Source organism: Panthera tigris, chromosome A2 (assembly GCF_018350195.1).
Source record: "Panthera tigris isolate Pti1 chromosome A2, P.tigris_Pti1_mat1.1, whole genome shotgun sequence".
Lineage (NCBI taxonomy): Eukaryota > Metazoa > Chordata > Mammalia > Carnivora > Felidae > Panthera > Panthera tigris.
In genome coordinates this window covers 4,348,703-4,366,445 of record NC_056661.1, presented here as the reverse complement: position 1 = coordinate 4,366,445, position 17,743 = coordinate 4,348,703, and the positions used below count along the sequence as shown (strand labels likewise).

Sequence of the window (17,743 nt, the reverse complement as noted above, 5' to 3'; positions counted from 1 at the left end):
CGAATATAGGAGCAAGGGAAGCTGATGCACCCAGCTGGAGTCGGCTCCCATCAGCACCCCCCCCCCCATCAGCATCAGCCCCCATCAGCATCAGCATCAGCATCAGCCACACTGGATGTCCTGCCGTCAGGAACCCCACCTGTGGACTGAGGGAGGCCAGGCAAGGGTGCAGGGTGGAGGAGGCAACCCAGGACGACTTCCCTTGCCCTCACCTGACTCTGAGCAAATTGAGGGTGGGAACTGCCCCTGATTAATCATTAGGTCCTTGGTCTCAGCGTGGGGCTGGGGCAGAGCAAATATTTCACACGCCGGCTTCCTGCCCATGACGTGCATGGAAGATGAAAGGAAGATGGAAGACGAAAACCTAATCACAGCTGTGAAAACCCTTTCAACGGAACCCGAAGTACAGAGGCCATTTACAACTTGGCTGCGGAGAAGGCAAGTGCACAGTTCTCAGGGCACAGCCAGGGCTCAGGGGGTCCTCAGACCTGTCTCCTGGTAAACCAAGGAGGAAGCAGGCAGCCGAGAAGCCACACTTGAGGGCAAACCATTTGGATCCTTCCATTTCCCACTCCTGACCCTTGTATTAAAAACCCCCAAACTCGTTGCTGTGACCTACAGGTCGTGACATCTAAGTGGGATCCCGGACTGGATCTGCCCTGGCCACACTGAACTCCTCAGGACCATTGCACCCACTGTCCTCTCCAGAATGCTTCTCCTACAGATCTTTTTATTAAGTGTCACCTCTTCAGAGGGGACACTTTCCTGACCAGCCTATCTTAAGTATTCCCTTTTTCTGCCACTCTGTCACAATATGCTGGCTTATCTTCTTTGTAGCACTAGTCGCCATCTCCTGTTACTTTGTTCACCTATTCTAAGTCTCCCACAAAAGAATGCAAAGCTCCATGAAGCCAGGGTCTGTCTTTTCCATCCTGGGCCCCAACATGCGGAGCAGTGCCCGATGCTTAGTAGTGTGGTGGGTATATACTGCTGTATAACACCTGTCTCCCAGACTTAATGGCTTGTAATAGCAGCCATCATTTAATGGACCTCTCGTGGTTTCTGTAAGGAACAGGAAGGGGGAACTGGGAATTCTTCAGGGCTTTGCCATGTGGCTTGCGTGTTCTGGCTTCCTCACAGCATGGCGGCCTCAGGGCCGGTGCACTGTTTGCATAAAGACTGAAGGCTTGAAGAGCAACTGTTCCAGCAAAGCAGGTGAAAGTTGCATCCTCTGTCTCTGCTGTGACCTAGCTTCATAGAGTACGCGGTGTCATTTTGACTGTACCCAATTCGTCCACCGTTAACAAGTCCACCCCCATTCAAGGGAAAGGAACAGATACCTCACCTTTCAAGGGTCAAAGAGTTTGGGACCGTATTTCCCAACTAACACCAGGTAAGTTATAAACAAATATTTACTTAGTAAATAAATATCAACCAAGTTGATCTGTTAGAGGGGACCACATAAAGAAAGCGAAAAACAGGCCTCAGGGGCAAATGTTGGAGGCCACTGGCACTTTGAAGACAACTGTGAAACCAGTGGAAATTTCATTGGCTCACCAGGCTGATAGGTTTAGCATCTCTCAATGTCCCTTGAAAAACCACCACTGCATTATATTTAGCAAGTGATGATGCGTTGCTGGGAGTTGCCCGAAGTGTGGGACGAATGTGGTGTATGAAATGACTTTAGGAGACATGGAGACATGGTTTTAAATGACACCGAATCAATGATTTATAGTTATCCCATTACCAGTTCTTTTTCAGTACTTCTCATCATGTCAAGGGGAGTTTCTGTTAGTGATAATATGCCTTTAATAACCCTCTGAGAAATCTCTCTCTACATCACAGAAAAAGTAGGCTTGGGGCTCAGCAACCTTGGCAAACAATGGTGTCTACCCAGAATTTAAAACCCTTGTTTTGTCTTCATGTTTACTTTTACAGTTATTTCCTACTCGTGGCTTGGTGGTTTTCTATTTTGGGTGGGGATATACTCTATTTAAGGTAAATTTAAACCAATAAAAAGGCAAGCAAGGTATTAAGTTCATAAAGGGTCACAGAGTCCAGATGTATGGCAAAGGCCAAGAAGACCTTTGAGCAAGGGCTCTAAAATATATAAAATGAAATATAATGAAATCCACAAACTAGAAATGAGAAAACCTAAGCCTACACGATCCTGGCGACCAGACAGACCTGATGACCACCAGGGTCCTTTCCAGCATTGGTATTCTAGCCATTCCTAGAGCATTTCTAACCCAGGGTCTGTGGCCTGTGCTTATAGCCTGGCAGCAAAATCTAGGGTAGCAGAATCGAGGCATCTATTAAATAAAGTTGGGGAAATTCTTAACGGTATTAACCCTATGTCACCCCCAACAATGAATAAAAGTTCCTAAACGGGGCACCTGGGTGGCTCAGTCAGTTGAGTGTCTGACTTTTCGCCTCAGGTCATGATCTCACAGTTCGTGGGTTTGAGCCTTGAGCCCCAAGTTGCACTCTGTGCCATCAGTGTGGACCCTGCTTGGGATTCCCTCTCTCCCTCTCTCTCTGCCCCTACCCCGCTGGCACGTGTGCACACACTCTCAAAATAAATAAATAAAGATAAAAAGTAAATAAAAGTTCCTACACAGTGCCTCTCAAGGTCTAACATGTGTCGGAAGCCCCTGGGTATCTTGTGAAAATGTGGATTGTGATTCAGGTCTGGTTTGGGGCCTGGGATTCTGTCTAAGAAGCTTCCGGGTGATGTTGATGTTGCCGATTTGGGGACCACACTGAAAACAATTAACGAGCTCTGGAAACAAATAGAGGGTGTTTCTGAGCATCTCTTCCTGGTTCTGCCGCTACTCAAGGTCGCGTTAGTTTGAAATCAGCCACGGTAGGGGCGCCTGGGTGGCGCAGTCGGTTGAGCGTCCGACTTCAGCCAGGTCACGATCTCGCGGTCCGTTGAGTTCGAGCCCCGCGTCAGGCTCTGGGCTGATGGCTCGGAGCCTGGAGCCTGTTTCCGATTCTGTGTCTCCCTCTCTCTCTCTGTCCCTCCCCCGTTCATGCTCTGTCTCTCTCTGTCCCAAAAAAAAAAAAAAAAAAAGAAAAGAAATCAGCCACGGTTGGAGTATTTGCACCAAGAAAATCCGCACTACAAACCAGGGTTCGTTTCATTTTATGTTTTATTAGTTGTCTTCTAGCCTTAAGAAAGTGATGGGAAAATATAAGTACAATTTACAATAAACTATAAACACACAGGGGCGCCTGGGTGGCTCAGTGGGTTGAGCGTCCGATTCTGGATCTCGGCTCAGGTCTCCATCTCACGGTCCTTGAGTTCGAGCCCTGTGTTGGGCTCCGCGCTGGGTGTGAAAAAAAAACCTCTACACACGCAGGCACACATATAAATACGTATGCAACACACCCCATACTGACATACGCATTCTGCCCCAGAGAAGCTGTTGTTAAACATTTGCCACCCCCCAGGGTCGGTCGTACAGATACGTACAGGGCAGCCACGCGGACAAGCGGTTGGCAAACTTCTCCTGGAAAGACCCAAAAGCTCAATATTTTACGTTTCGTTGGCCAGTCTGTGTTAAAGGGAGTCAGCACTGCCGCTGCAGCTTGAAAGCAGCCGCAGACGTTGTGCAGAGGAACAAGTGGGGCTATTTTCAAGTCAAATGTTACTTGTGAGCACTGAGACTGAAGCTCCATACAACTTTCCCGCGTCAGGAAATGGTATTCTTCTGATTCCCCCCGCCCCCCACCCCAGCCACTGCAACCGGTAACACCATTCTTAACTCACCCACCGGATGCGGCCACAACTAACGGAAGCGCAGTGGCGCTGGGACTCAAACCAGGTTACGCACGCACGGAGACACGAAGGGATCGGCAGGTGCAAAGACCCTGAGGCTGGAAGGGGCGTGGCAGGCCCCGAGGCCTCAGAGACCCACGTGGCCACACGTCGATGAGCGAGGCGCGCGGGGCGCCTCGTAAGCCTTAAGAGGAGACTTGGGATTTATTCCGAATTCGGCAGAAGGCCCTTTGGGAGCGTTGAGGGAAGACGGGCCCTTGATCGAATCCGCGTCTTGGAAAGAGTCGCCTGCGTGCTGCTGCGCGCGAACAGAGCCCGGAGCTCCCCGGGGGCGGAGGGCGGAGGCGACGCGGCGACCCCGGGAGAGACGAGGCCGCGGTGGCCTCGCCTGGGGAAGCAGAGCCGGGGATGTGTTCGGAGAGACGCCGCGGGGGTGAGTCGAGAAGCGGCCCCCGCGCCCGCGGGGCTGTTCAGCGCGGCTCGCAGGCGGAGAAACGCGACGTCCCGCCCGGCGCGCTCCCGGACCGCGAGGTCTGGCCGTCCGGCCCCCCGCCCGGAGCCCGCGTCCTTCGCGCCGCGCCCCCCAGTCCACACCCCTCCCTCCCCTCCCCCAACTGCCCCCTCCTCTGACCACCCCCCCCCCCACCGCCCCATGTGGCCCGAGGAAAACGTTGGTCCAAAGTACTGGACACTCAGAAGGCGAAATCGCTGCCGCAGGGGACGGGGCGCCCCGCAGTCCCCCGCCCCCGCCAAACACACACGCAGAGATTCACCTCTAGGGACTCCTCGGTCGCGGTTCCCTAGGCGGCTCACGCTCCCACCGCGAGAAACCCCCGGAAAGCCAGCAGGAAGTCGGGGCGTCGAAACCGGGCTCCCTGCGCACCCGTCTCACAGAACGTTCGTCGCCGCGTCGCTGGCGACGCGCGCGAGGCTCGCGCCGCACGCGCCCCGCCCTGCCCACGCCCCCTTGGTCGGCGGGAAAAGGAGGCGGGGGGGGGGGGGGGCAGTTAGTGCGCAGGCGCGTGCTCGGAGCGTGGCTGGGCTCGGACCGCCAGCCGGAGCACGACTCCGCGCCGGGCTCAGCGCGCAGGCGCGGGCTGGCGGCCTCGCTCAGAGTCAGCTTGAGAAGTGCGCACGCGCGCAAGTTTCTGGCAGAAAGCAGGCGAGCCCGGGCCGGCGCGGGGCCTTGTGGGAGGGCTTAAGGAAGTAAAATGGCGGACCTGGCGAACGAAGGTAGGGGAGGCGCCGTCGGGGGCCAGCTGGCGGCCAGGGAACGGGCGGCGGGAGGCCCAGGGGCCACAAGCCCGAGGGGTGAGCACCCCGGAGTGTGGGGGACCTGTGTGCTCCGGGATAGCGGCCCAGCGGGCCCCACAGCCGCCCCCCATTGCGTCCCCTCAGGCTGGGCTCACCGGCCCGGCCCATCACTCCCGGCAGACTCGGCCCTGCCACCGTCCGGCCAGAGGCCTTGGGAGGCCGCGGGAGGCACGGCCCTGAGGCCCTTGTGCCTCCCGAGCCAGGTCGGGGCCTGGAGGGGGCGGGAGGCGCGGCCCTAGCGCCTTGGCCTCAGATGTAAATAGACCTCCGGGCCTGGTGGCCGTCCAGCGCGCCACGCTCCCTCCCGCACCCCCTCGTTCTCGGGGACCGGGCTTGCCCCTTTCCCTGGCCTGGCGCCGAGCAGGCCCACCCCCGAATCCTGTGGGGTTCTCGTCCTACGCGGGCCTGCCCCACGCCGAGGATGGAGGGCACCCGGTCTGTTCCCCCACCCCCCACCCTGGACTCGGTCCCCCAATTCCCGCCAGTTCCCCCACATCCTTAGTGGCGACCTGAGAGTCACGCCTCGTCTCCCTGCATTTGGGCCTGGCCGCAGGACATGGACCGCTGAAAGCCCTGGCTGCTTTTTGGCCCTTTTTTGCTGCACTGCCAGAGAGAGAGAGGGAGAGAGAGAGTGAATTCCCTCCTCTCTGGAGCGCTGACATCCCACCCGAGCGTTTTTAACAAGGTTACCGTTCCAAATCCCCCGGAGAAGGCACTCCATAAGCTGAGGTCGGCCTAAATCAATAGTGGTGTTGATATTCGCGGTGGCTTCAGGACTTCCGAGACCTGTTTTTAGCTCCCTCCGTTCCTCTAGGTGCACAGCTGTAGTTCAGGCGACCTATCTAGCTGCCTGATCCTGATTCCCCCCGCACCGTGCTCCCTGCTGCTGGAGGGTGTCCTGAGGTTTCCATAGTGAACCGTAAGAAGGCAGGAAAGAAGTCACTGCCCGCCCTGGCGGAGCGTTGGGGATGATTCCAACGCCCCGTTCAAAGTCTTGAACCCTGTTGTAATACTCGTCACAAAAGATCCACGAAGTAGGGACCGTTAGGCGGTTAAGCTACTTGTCCAGGGCAGGTCACGCTGCTCGTGAGGAGCGGAGATGTGAATCAGGTGGTCTGGCTTCAGCGCCCATGCCCCCCGATACAGACACCCACACCCCCTGCCGTTTTGTGCTGTGTCTCTTTTGTGAGACAGGGGAGCCACGGAGGGTTGACGCATTCCGGTTCCCGAGATCTGGTTAAAGGCAGAAGAGGGTGTGGATAAATGGGAGTCAATACGACGTAGTTTATGCATTTACATATATGGCCCGTTCGGTTTCTTGGGCTTGTTCCTCTGAAAAATAATACCGTTAGCTATTTAGCTGGCAAGATGGGCTTCTTGAGGAATAACAGAGAATTGCAATTTAAGACAAGCAAGCGATGGCAGAACCATAGGCCAGTCTCCCAACAAAGGACAGGAACATTATTTCAGGAAGTAGGGGACAGTTGGGAGAAGTTGTTTCGAATCGCAAGTCTGTTGGAAAAAGAGCAGGATGATGACAGTTTCTCATTGGCTGAGTTGCAGGGGCAGCGGATTTCTTACAGAAGATCCAAGGCATGTAGTTGATCATTGTTTCCTGTGGATGTTTCTTCTGCTGGAGGCTGGAGTTGACAAGTCGCCCTTTCATGTCTGTTCTCCTCTGGCCTCCTTTTCTAGCCCACAGGTCCACTTTAGTGAGGTTTTTCCTGTTGTTAATTTTCACAAACTCAAGACTCACATATCCAACGTCGTAGTCGACATCTGCATTCAAATGTCCAAAGGGCGCATCGAACAAAATCCCTGTCTTTCCCCGCCCCCCCCTCGACACCTGCCCATCCCACGGTCTTCCTCCCATGTGCAGTAAGTGGCAAGTCCATTCTTGGAATTGCTTAGGCCAAAAACCTTGAAGTCACCCGTGACTCCTCTCTTTGTCTCACATGCCACAGCAAATCCTGTCACTTGTACCTTGATGTGTTTCCAGAAGGTGCCCGCTTCTCCCCACCAACGCTGGTTTCCACCCTTACCCATCTGACAACTCAACCCAGCAGCCAGAGTGGCCCCCTGATACCTCCCTGTCCTCCTGTCCCCCCACACTCTCCCTGACTCGTTCTGCGTGGACCACTCTGGCTTCCTCACTGTCCCTTGAAGGGACCATACGCTCCCTCCGTGATGCCATTGCTTCCCCTGCCTGAAGCAGTCTTCCCCCAGATATCCCTGTGGCTCACTCCTTCGTGCTTTTATTCAGACGTTCCTTTATCATGGGGAACTTCTCCGCCTACCTATTTGCAATTGGATCCACGTTCCCTATTCCCTTTATCCTGTTTCATTCCACTCCACAGACTCCCCATCATCTGAAATGCTGAACTTACTTGTGTGTCTGCCTACTCCTCCTCTAGAATATAGGCTCCACGAGGACAAGGACTTCTTTCTGTCACGATCACTGATGGATTCCCTACATCTAGAACAGTGCCTGGCGCAACATAGGTATCCAAGAAATGTTTGTTGAATGAATCCATCAGTGAGGACCCTTATTGTGAGGTACACCGTTGAGCATAAAGGGGAAAGCATGGGTTCCTGTTTTCCAGGGATGCCATTTCCAGCATATGTGCTGACATATGAGCTACTGATTGCATAATTGGACAGTAAGTATAAAATAGAGGAATGGAATGTTTTGCACCTAAAGTTTTTGCCTAATAAATGCCACACACACTTGGTACTTTGCGTCTGACACCAGTTCTGGCATAGTTGTCCCCAGGATATCAAATCTTAGTGGCTTTTTGGCTTGTACAGCCTGCTAGAATGCTTAATTTATGATCTGCTGTGTAAAGCAGGGCTTTCTCGCCTATGCATTTCGAAGCTTTAGGGACTGCCTAAAGGATGCGTGCTTTTCCTCTTGCTGGTTTAATCTCCAGTCAGATGCTCTCAGCTTCCGTCTTTTCAAACTGGTATTCGAAGCTGGTCCTTCTTCACACCCTACCCTTCTGTCTCTCTTCCCTGGGCCACTGCCACCTCTGTGTGAGTCTGAGGCCGTGACTGTGCACCTGAACTGGGCGACAGAATCACGGGGGGAGCTTTCTTAAAACAACAAAGGCTCAATCCCCACGCCCCACCCACTCCGATTCTGTGACATGTGGGGTGGGCCCTGAGCTTTTGTACAGTGAGAAAGCAACATGGGTGATTCAGATGGGCAGCCAGGGCTGAGAACCACTGGCTCGAGCAGGACAGGTTAGGTGTGCTGTGCTAGTGCACAAAGAAACGTTTCCAATTGTGTATCTAATACGGCATCTTGTTGGCCTTCGTTGCCATGGTGATCTCTTCAGGGATGGTGACAGCAACTCCCACAGCCCTTTCTTAGTACTCCAGTAGTCTGTGACTTTTAAAGTCCAGTTGGAATGCTTTTCTAGGAGAGAGGGGGAGAATGTGTGTGTGTGTGTGTGTGTGTGTTTGTGTTTGTGTTTATCCTTGTATCCAGGGATGTTCTGTTCTTGGCATTTTGCTGTTGATATATCCTGAGCTCATTAATCGTCCTGTCCCTGGAGTTATTCTGCATCATAGATGGATGTCAAGATTTGAAGGCAGAATTTTGTCTCTGGTAAAGGTAAAGAATGGGCAGGGGTAAGTAAAGTGTATTTGAGCTATAGGATATCTCGCATTCCACATCCCGGTGTTAAAAGATACCAGATACGTAAGAATCCTCGCTGGCCTGCGGACCCGGGTGGTGGAAACCTGGGAGACGGTATGAAGCAGTGTTGTTAACTTTGGTCCTGTTGACATTTTGAGCCCAATGGTTCTGATGTGAGGGCTATACTATGCACTGTAGGACGTTGAGCAGCACAGCACTGTCCTCGATTCTCCCCACTAGATGCCGGTAGCACACATCCTCCCCTGCACGCCTGTCCAGGGCTCATGACGACCAAAAGTGTTCTCAGACACGGCAGAACGTCCCAGGGCAGGGGGTGAGAAGAATCACCCTCAGTTGAAACCCACCGGTATAAAGTAATGGCAGGGCACAGGCTTCGCCTTACGGAGAATTGGGTTTCTGTTTTGACTCTGCCGTGCACTCACTGAGTGACTTTGAACAAGTATCTTAACCCCGTTGAGCCTCCGTTTTCTCACCAGTGCAGTGAGAATCATGATACTCGTGTCTATTTCATGGTTGCTCTGAGCACTGGATGAATTAATGCATATAAATTATTTAATGCCTATCTCCACACACAGTAATAAAGTCAGTAGAAGGTAGCTATTTTTGGTTTGGCTTAAATTCTCAGCAGAAAGAGAGCAAGAAGTGAGTGTAAATACTGCGAGTGAATCCAGCCCACTGAGTGAGGTGGCCCCCGGGGTGAGCTGTGAGGGGAGGCCAGCTGGGGCTGGGCTGTCAGCCCTCCTGGGTTCGGCCTTGCCTTCCGTCCGATCGTGCGGCCCAGGTTTCTCAGCCTCAGTAGACACTTGTGAGCAGGTGATTCTTTGTTGTGGTGCTGCGCCTTGTAGGATGTTGGTCAGCTGCTCTGATCTCCTCTCTCCCTCTCCTCCCTCCGCCAGACATGACAACCAGGAGTGTCTGCAGAAGTGTTCCCTGGAGAGGCAGAGTTGCCCTCAGTTGAGGAGCTCAGATCTAGCCTGACCAAATGTCACTCTAGAGATTTTCAAGGGCGGTTTGGCTTTTCTCAGTTTTCACCTTACTTGTTGACATAAAGCCTGACCCTTGAGAGAATGAGATGCCAGTGAATTTTTATGGTGGATCCAGAACTCCACAAATGGTTAGAATTCTCAATTCGCTCAATTCTCGCCGTCCCCTTCCCCTGCCCTAAACTTAACTTTTAGGATAAGTGAAGTGGTATGCGCCCTCAGAGGCTGTGGAATCTTTATAGACTTTGAAGACAATTTAAGTTTGGGCTCCGTTGTATAGACAGAAAAGGTCGTAGTTCTGCAGAACTTTTGAACTCTGCGTGAACTGTGCATGGGATTGCCCAAGCAGTCCCCTTACCCTCGCAGGGTCGTTGGGCATCAGAGATAGTCAGGGCCTGGTGTGTGTTTATACTGTGGAGGAATTGGGGCGAGTGGAGGCAGTAGGAATGAAGTGAGTCTAGAGCAGACAAGTTCAGAACGGCATTTGGAAGAGTGACGTGTGGCAGTGGCAAAGGGGGCATTTCAGGCGCCAGTTGAATTCCCGCCTTGTTAGTGAGTTCGCGCACAGGGAACAGGCCAGGGTGGAGTGGGAGATGAGGACCACTTGGGGAGCGATGGGATGCATTTGGGGGATCTGAGACGGGCCTTTGTCTGGTTGGGAGAACCCTGAGAAGGCAGGCAGCAGAGGTGGCCGTGGTAGCTCTCCATGGTACTTGGAAGCCGTCCGGAGGCAGGTGGGTTTGCATCATTATCTGTTCAGGATCTAGTGGTGCTGGTGAAGGTGGCCGCAAGCAGCAGGAGTTCTTTTGTGTGGAGGGGATTTGTTTTTGCCACCTATGCACCTTACCCTTCCAGGGACCCGTGGAGCCGTGTTCGGTATGACTTTGCACTACTTGGTAGGGCAGCAAATAGCATAGGGCCTTAGAAAAGCCCGCCGCATGTCCACACTTTGCTTTATCCTTGGCAGTTTCGGCATTCGGGGTGCTATTGCCTAGTACATGCCCTGAATCTTAACCCTGAGGGCACTTCACACTTGTTTAAGGAACCTGTTGAGGACAATAAAAACTGACGCCTGGGCCGCCCCATCAGCGATGGTTGCAGGAGGTCCTGGGTGTCTGTAGTTTTACAAAGCTCCACGGATGTTTTATGATACGAAGCCAGACTCAAAAACCACAGGCAGAAGGGGCAAACTTGCTTCAGGGGCAAGCAGACATGTTTAATTTGGCCCATTTAAAGGTTTTTGTTTGTTTGTTTGTTTGTTTTTAATTAGGGACCAGCACTTAAGAATTCAGAGATTTCAGGGGGGAAAATGATCCAGGTTTCTGGTTTCTCTTGTAAAGCAGGAACCAGCCTCTTCCAGTGGTCCTGCACAGTAATGAGTGGCCAGGACTGAGGAGCAGCTGCCGCCCTTAAGATAGATTGTGTGCCCTCGGGGACACCGCAGTCCCCACTGAGTAGCCTGGGACTGGCCCACCTCCTCCTTTTCCGGTGCCTGCCTGACCTCGGTTGGCGTTTGGGTTTCAGCCCTATTGTACCACGTCCCAGACGCAGCGGTCTCTGCACGTTAGCATGGAACCTCAGCATAAAGCCTTTGGCGGGTCTGTAATCAATTCAGGATTCACTGTCCTCAGAATGCTGGGACTCGGAGAACAGCATATGGCAGCAATTCTCCAAGATGGTCCAGAGGCCTCTTGGAGTCCCTAAGACCTTTTCAAGGGGACTGCAAGTTCAGAACGATTTTCATCACAATACAGGGACATTGTTTGCCCTTTCCATTCCCATTCTCTTGTGAACGGACAGTGGCGGTTTATCCAAAGGTTACAATAGCGTTACAGCAACAGATGGACTGTAGAAGCAGGTAGGAGGCTGGCTGTCTTCTCTTAAGCCAGACGTTAAAGAGATTTGTCAAAATGGAAAATAATGCCGCTTTTCTCACTAATTTTCTTTTATTTTAAAACTTATTTTTCATAAAAATATATTGTTTAGCTAAACCTTTGCTGACTTACTACCTTAAATAAGTTAACGTTTCGGTATTTTCTTGGTTTTAATTTCTAACGTGGTAAGTGTCAACAGCTGTAGCCAACATTTACAAAAGCTCTTGGAGATCTTCAATAATTTACAAGCCCGGAAAGCGGTCTCGAGACCAAGAAGCTTGAGCACTGCTAGCATGTGATCGTGGAGCCATGTAGTGAGATCGGCATGGGTTTCTCCCTCGTCTCTCCAGCCTGGGGCAATTTTAACCCAGGACTGCCTGGCAGGCCCTGGTTGACTCCTCGTGGCACAATTGGTTTGTGTCTTACCTCTGCCACTCACTTGCCCAGAATCTTGGGCAGCATATTTGACCTCTGTTCCTGCATCTGTAGAATGGGGATGATGCTCATCAAGCCTGAGGGCCATTGTTGAGGGAGAACGTGTGTCGGGTGATTGACCCACTGGCATGTGGAGATGTGCTGTCAGTTACTACCGGATGTTACTCTTCTGGTGGATGTCCAAGTAGAGCGAAAGCTGCCTTTGGATTATAGCCGTGTTTCTCCACTTCAGCATAATTGACATTGGGACTGGTGGGGACTGTCCTATGCATCGCAAGATGTTTAGCAGTATCTGTGGCCTTTATATGGTGCCAGTGGCACCCCCTGCCCCCGGTCACGACAAGGAAAAACGTCTCCATACATTGCCAGATGTCCCCTTGGGCAGAATCGCCTGAATTTTAAGAACCCCTGGGTTAGGGGAGTCCATTGAGTCCCAAGAAACTACATTACCCAATCATCTGACCTACTGAGGTCCTAGGATGCTGCACATATTTAAATACAGAGCGTGGGGAGGGAGAGGAGAGGTGACTCATAAAAGCTAGGGACCACCCCAGTTCGTCCCGTCTGACCCACTCGGAACTTACTTTGGTGTATAATGTGAGTTAGGATCTAATGCAGTATTTTCAAAATAATTAATGCAAAGTTTTTCAACCTCAACACAGTTAGCATTTGGGGTTGGGTTATTCTTTATGGTTTGGGGATCCTCCTGTGCGCTGTAGGATACTGATCAGCGTCCCTGGTCTCCACCCACTAGGTGCCATTAGCAGCTCCCCCGCACTGTGATAACCAGAAGTTATCTCCAGCCATCGCCTGCTGTCCCCAAGGGGCCCATCACCCGTGGGTGAGAAGCACTGGGTTATGAAATGAAATAAAACTATGCAGGAATAGATTGTTTACCAACTGGAATTTAGGGTTCACCCTCCCAACCTTTCTCCATTGTGGCCTTTTGGCAGATGAGTGGGATCATGTACTTCATATCCCTGTTAAGGAGGAACCATGACCTTTATTCAGCACTGTCTCAAGTTCAATGTAAGGACCTTCAGAGATGCTCTGGGTTTGGGCCATTCCATTTCACAGGGGCTGGGGCCAAAGGCCATGTAAGCAGGGAGAGTCAACTGGGACAGTGTGCCTCCTTCCATTCTTTGGCCTGGGAGCCCACGGTCAGTCATTTGTGGTGGGTCAGGAGCACTGACTTCATGGGCACGAGTTCTCCTCTGGAAGACTGGCCCATGTAGGGCACTATGCTTGGCTGTTCCTCTCAAAGAGAACTTGGTATTTGCAGAGATGGGAGTGGTTATTCCATGCACGTGTTTAGAAGGCAGGCCTTGCTCTGTGTAGTAAGTTTAAAATGCCTTTGCTATAGTTGAACTCCCCCAGGTTTGCCACACAGAATTTCAGGAATTTGCTCACCCAGAAAATGGCTGTGTCATAGCAGAGTGGGAATGGGGCACATGGTTTTTGCGAATTTGGCTTTCTCAGGTTGTGAGGACACAGACCACCCTTTACTCAGAGGGGAAAGGATGTCTCGTAGTGTTGATGGCGGTAGCCCATGGGGATCTAAGAGTCCAGGGCCTGGATCAGTCATTATCAGCACCATTGGAGGGCCCCCCTGCTTGTGGGGTCTCATTGCCACAGGAGACAGGCTTGTTTTAGCTAACAGCGTCTGCCGCTGAGTGAGCAAGACGTACTTTCACGGCCCCTTTACCATCCTCTGTCTTCCCACAGCTGAGGCACCAGCCAGCTCAGTCTCCACAGTCTGCCAGAGTACCCACTCTGCCCCGTCTCCAAGGCCACAGGACTAGCCCGGGTTGCTATTTGCCCCACCAGTTGTCACCTAGATGATTCCTGAAGGCTCCTCACTGGTCCCCTCTTTTGTGCTTGCCTCCATGAGACCTGTCCTCCTCACCACCCCCAGGGAGATGTTCCCCAGCATTTTATTACCAAACTTTTCTCACACACAAAAATAGGAAGAATTGTGTGAGGACCACTGCCAGCGAGATCCTTTAAAAATACAAACCAGGTCGGGGCGCCTGGGTGGATCAGTAAGTTAAGCATCTGACTCTTGATTTTCGCCCAGGTCATGGTCTCAGGATTCATGAGATCGAGCCCCGTGTCGGGCTCTGCGCTGACAGCCTGGAGCCTGCTCCCTCTCTCTGCTCCTCCCTCCTTCTGTCTCAGAATAAATAAATGAACTTAAAAAAATAAATACAGGGGCTCCTGGGTGGCTCAGTTGTTAAGTGTCAGACTTCGGCTCAGGTCATGATCTTGCAGTTAGTGAGTTCGAGCCCCATGTCAGGCTCTGTGCTGACACCTCGGAGCCTGGAGCCTGCTTCGGATTCTGTGTCTCCCTCTCTCTCTGTTCCTCCCCCACTCACTCTCTGTCTCTCTCTAAATAAATAAACAAACATTTAAATAAATAAATACAAATATAAACCAGACCAAACTCCCCTCCTTGGTCTCCTCCTCTGGCCTCCCTTTAAACTGGATAAATCCAGACTCCTCACCATGGACCCCAACCCCACCTACTATGTTTTTTCTAACTCTCCAGCCACATTAGCCTCTAAATTCTTTCTGTCCTTAGGACTCTCGTACCTGGGATGCCCTCTGCACATTCACCTGCCTTACTCCTTTAATGTCTGAGGTTCAAATGGCACCTTAGGGAGGCCATACCCAACCATTCCCCCTACAGTACCCTTCTCCCGGTACTCTTTCCCACCACCCTGTCTTATCTTCCTTATAGCACCTCTTGTCTACCGTTCATCCTGTCTCCAGTGCCAGACATGGTGTCTGGCACATGGTAGAGGCTCAGTAAATCGTGTGGCTGCAAGCAGGGTTTAACCGGTTAGCCTTCCTTCAGGTCAGGGCTTGAGGGATTCTGAACAACTGAGCATTTGAGTTGTCCCGGAATCTGGGCAGCTTTAGACGGGGCCACATTTTGAGGCATTCATCATTGTTGGGGACCTGGGGGTTAGATCCAGTCCTTGAATCCATGATCCATGCTTTAAGGTGGCATCAATGTGCTTGCAGTTTTCTGGGCATAATTATAATAATGATAGTAATGCCGAGGTGGAATCCCCGCTGTGTGCCGGCCACTCCGGAAACACTTTGTGTGCATAATTCCACTTAACCCTCCCTGGGACTGCCTGGGGGATAGCACCATCCCTGTCAGACGGCCAGGGAACAGGGAAGGTAAGTTGCGGTGCCCAGGATCCCAGCCACAAGTGGTTGAGGCCAGTTTGAATGCACACAAAAATCAGAGCCCGCATTTCATCAGTTTTGGTCTGCTGCCTCAGCAGAAGTTCTGTAGTCCTTAGGTTTCCTTCCTGTGGGGGTGGTTTCCGTGGTCTTTCCTGGAACTTTCCCCCAGCCTTCGGCCACTTTTATTTCACCTCAGCTCTGCCTGTGTCGCGCCACCTAGCGGCAGAGTTAGAAACGTGTGGCAAAACTGGCTCCCTGAATTGCGTTCTTTTGGTGAAGCTGCTGACTTTGTATGATTTATTTAATAAGTGTATGGGGTTTCTCTTGGATTCAAGGCGCAGGGGTGCCCAAAGCACAGGTTCTGTCACAGCCACTTACAGTCTGGGCGACTGGGGCAGAGAGGGAGGGACAGAAGGGCTCGACTGCAGGGCCGATTTGTGTAGAAGGCGGCAGAGTGAGGCTTGGCCCCTGGGCTTGGCCTCGGGACCCGAGGCATCCAGCTTGGAAGTCAGGCTCGGGGTTCTGGTCCCAGCTCTGCCACTTACCAGCTTTGTGACTTCGAGCAAAGCACTATCTGTCTGAGGCGTCTCAGTCTTATCTCATGATTTGCAGGTCAGAGATGATAAACAGTGTGGACATCACAGGAATGTGATGACATGAAATGAAATGAGACTGGGTGTGTGAAGCACCTGCTGCTGGGTCTAGTGAAGGCCGTTCAGCAAACGTGGGTTGCGTGTTGGTCACACTGTTGTTTGAAGTATGGGGACACACCAGTGTCCCCAGCATAGATTACAGCCTTGGAAAGTGGCTTGGATTTCAGTAGGTAAAGATAATGGCAGGACGAAGAGAGCATTCCAGAAAGAAGTGCGTAAAATAAAAGATAGCATCATCTCCAAAACTATGCCCTGTATGATCTCCCTGAAGCCAGCTGGGAGTTGCTTGGGGAAGAACATATTCTAGTACTGAAAAAGGAATTAAGGGGCCCCCCACCCTCTCCTAGTTGGACTGGGTGGCCACTGAGCATTTGGGACACCAAGATCAAGAGAGGCATCACCTAGCAACAGCATGTTTGAGATTATCTCTTCTTCACCAGAGAATTAGTTTGCGAATAGAGTTGACACATCAGTGACAAATTCACCTTTATGTTGCTGCGCTGAACTGTTTATAATAATTCCTGAGCAAAGAAATAACTTGAAGGGTTGAGATAGAAAGTGTTGTAGGATTAAAGCAGTTGTCACGTCTTAACAGACTGTTATTTGTGTTGCCAAGATGCTTTCCATATTTTTTGCACAGATAAGAAGATTAAGACACATCAGCCCAGGATTAAAGCTCATTTTACACAAGTACCTTGCTGACATTTTGGTCAAGAATTCCAAGTGGCTTTCCAGATGGGGGCCGTTTCCTGGCAGGTGTTTGAGTCATCATTTAGGAGGGGAATAAACAGAACAGGCAAAGATATTCCAGATTCCCTTCTCTGTGTTTTCCTGGGCCTACATATTTTCTTCTGTTTAGTTTAACAGGCAGTCCTGAGAGACAAAGGTTGGAGGCAGCCACTGGGGGTGTCAAAGCTTGTTGGGAGGGCGGGCCTGCCGGTAGTGTCTGTGTACTTTACTTCCTGCACAGCGTGGAGAGAATGGGTTTTCAGCTTCGATTCTGAATATGTTCTGCAGGGCATTGTGTGGTTGGCACATCTTTGACTGGAAAGATGAAGTCAGTGTACCTTGTCTCACTGTAGGGCGTCCACACCTGGGACTGTGCCTTCATTGTGTCCTTGGCCATCCTAGGGATCTGCTGTTTAATAACAGCACCCTTGTCTGAGGCAGATGGTCACCCCAGAACTCATCACACACCGTCTGGTTTCCTTTGTGCTTTTCTGGAATGTTAACTGACAGCTGCTTTCTTCCTGATGTTATTGCTTCTCGGAAGAAAAGAGTGTCCACATCTTAAGCTCTAAGGCCCAGCCAAGCGGAAAATATGGAAGGATGCAAACCGAAGTAGTAACTTCCCCCTTTGGCCCTGGTACCTGGCTGGCAGCGTAGCTCAGATGCAGTTGGAGAGCTGGCGGCACCTTGGGTCACTCAAGCCTCTGAGTCTCCATTTTCTCTTCTGTAAAATAAAGCCCTTTGTGTGGCCTCCCTCCAGAAGTGGTTGCAAAGATTCAGGGAGGTGAGGCATATCAAGCATGGAGTGCCTGCCCAGCCCATAAATATGCCCCCTCTGACTGCTCACCCACGTATGAGACCATCCCAGGGTTTTGGGAAACCCCAACTAGGAATGTCCTTGCTGTGAATCACATGACACAGGCTGGCAGAAGTCTAAAGATGGGATCCCAATCCCAGGACCTCCGTTACCCACAGGTGGAGAAGCATTCTCTTCTGTCACGGAGCCGCCTCTGGGGTCCAGGCCAGCTCCGTGCTGTCCTTCCCACGCTTGCAGCCGGTGGCAGGGACTCCACCTCCTTTCCTCACATCTGGGCAGTTGCCGTCACCTGCTT

The 17,743-nt window shown here is 51.9% G+C and overlaps 1 protein-coding gene and 1 long non-coding RNA gene across 8 annotated transcripts in view; one reads left to right on the top strand and one right to left on the bottom strand.

Moving 5' to 3' along the window:
* Positions 1 to 3,137: 3,137 nt before the first annotated feature.
* On the bottom strand, positions 3,138 to 4,703 carry LOC122236554. The gene is made up of 3 exons (XR_006214597.1): positions 4,558 to 4,703; positions 3,776 to 4,172; positions 3,138 to 3,635 (listed from the first exon to the last, which is right to left on the bottom strand). It is a non-coding gene; the product is annotated as an uncharacterized LOC122236554 (long non-coding RNA).
* The window catches only part of RANBP3 (RAN binding protein 3), a 55,091-nt gene continuing 41,452 nt past the window's right edge, over positions 4,105 to 17,743 (top strand). For 3 of the 7 annotated variants that reach the window (XM_042977909.1, XM_042977908.1, XM_042977906.1), the window contains exon 1: positions 4,139 to 4,217. In XM_042977909.1, the coding sequence (XP_042833843.1) occupies positions 4,193 to 4,217 (25 nt within the window). In that variant the 5' untranslated portion in view covers positions 4,139 to 4,192. Of the gene's footprint in view, positions 4,218 to 4,929; positions 5,018 to 17,743 lie in introns of those variants that run through there. The other 4 variants (XM_042977913.1, XM_042977912.1, XM_042977910.1 and 1 more) reach the window with 2 other exon arrangements.